This window comes from Octodon degus, unplaced genomic scaffold, assembly GCF_000260255.1.
Source record: "Octodon degus isolate 3935 unplaced genomic scaffold, OctDeg1.0 scaffold00029, whole genome shotgun sequence".
Lineage (NCBI taxonomy): Eukaryota > Metazoa > Chordata > Mammalia > Rodentia > Octodontidae > Octodon > Octodon degus.
In genome coordinates, this window is record NW_004524605.1 from 4,735,661 (window position 1) to 4,736,907 (window position 1,247).

The window sequence follows — 1,247 nt, forward strand, 5'->3', positions numbered from 1 at the left end:
GTGTGTGTGTGGCCAGCTCAGCCCACCAGGGGGCGGGCCTGGCTGGCATGTGGTGCTGGGGATTGAACCACGGTCCCTGTGTTTTGCTTAGCTTAGCTTGTTCTAAGTAGGTGCTTTAGACCACTGAGCCATCTCACCAGCCCCCAGAAATTCTTAAGAGTGCTCTATATATGTAGTCTCAGTTGGGCCTTGGGCTCAGTACACTATTTTCTCTTGTAACTCAAGACCTACTTACTGAGATTTCCACAGCATTTCAGACAGAGATGATTAATAAAGAAAAATCACAACCATCATCACAAACCTTATGTTTCCTCTTTCCTTTATTGGAAATTTTTTCTGAGGCTTGCTTCTGAGCCTCTCTTGAGTGCTTTTCTGGCACATTTTTCTTTTCCCCCTTAGGTGGTTCTGTTTCTTTGTAAGGCTTTCCTGGTATTCTGGTCAGGAGATTCAAGTCAATCTTCACAATAAGTGGATACCTGTCATCAGGCTCACTGAGGGGTGAGAGGAGCTCCTTCTCTTCCATAGGAGAGAACATTCGTTGCCGGAAAAAGCTATCTTCTTCCTCCACAGAGGAGGGTTTCACAGGAGTCCTGTTGCTGTCAGGGTACTTAGGAGTTTGTGAGGAAGGAGGAAGGCTTTCACTTTCATCTGAATCTGATGACGAGGTATCTGTTTCTATGATTTCCCTTGATTTCTGGGAAGACTTACTTGTTGACTTGTATTTCTTTTTCTCTGCTGTAGGTCGAGGGGAAGATTTAGATTCCTTTTTTATATTGGGTTTCCTTGAGCCTTTGGTGGCTGCTTTGTGTCTACTGGAAGGCATACTGGTAGCCATGTCTACAGGGGTCTCACTTTCTATCTTCAGGCCTCCCCGAGGCTCTTCAGCAGCTGCCTTCTCAGCTTTTTTGGGTTGCTTTTTGCCTACAGTTCTCCTTTGTGTTGTGCTATCACTCTGTGCAGGAGACTTCTGCCTCCCACGCCCACTTTCTGATCCCTTTTGGATGGCTTTGGAATCTCGTCCAGGAGTAGTAGAACTCGATTCTTTAGGCCCACCTGGATCAGAGTAGCTATTCCCAGTAACCTGCTCACGGCCTTCTTTTTTGTAGCCTTGAGAAGATGGAATGTTACTATCTACAGATGAAGCTGGTGAAACTTTATGTGGGTTTACTTTATTTAACCAATTATCAAGTTGCCATTTGTTTGTTGGTGGTGGTTCAGGCTAAAAGAAAGAAATATTATTATTATTA

The 1,247-nt window shown here is 44.7% G+C and overlaps 1 protein-coding gene across 4 annotated transcripts in view; it reads right to left on the reverse strand.

Moving 5' to 3' along the window:
• Positions 1-1,247, reverse strand: part of Aff4 (AF4/FMR2 family member 4) — a 104,706-nt gene that overhangs the window by 26,174 nt on the left and 77,285 nt on the right. For all 4 annotated transcript variants that reach the window (XM_023713229.1, XM_023713228.1, XM_023713230.1 and 1 more), the window contains one exon: positions 302-1,219. In XM_023713229.1, the coding sequence (XP_023568997.1) occupies positions 302-1,219 (918 nt within the window). The remainder of the gene's footprint in view (positions 1-301; positions 1,220-1,247) is intronic.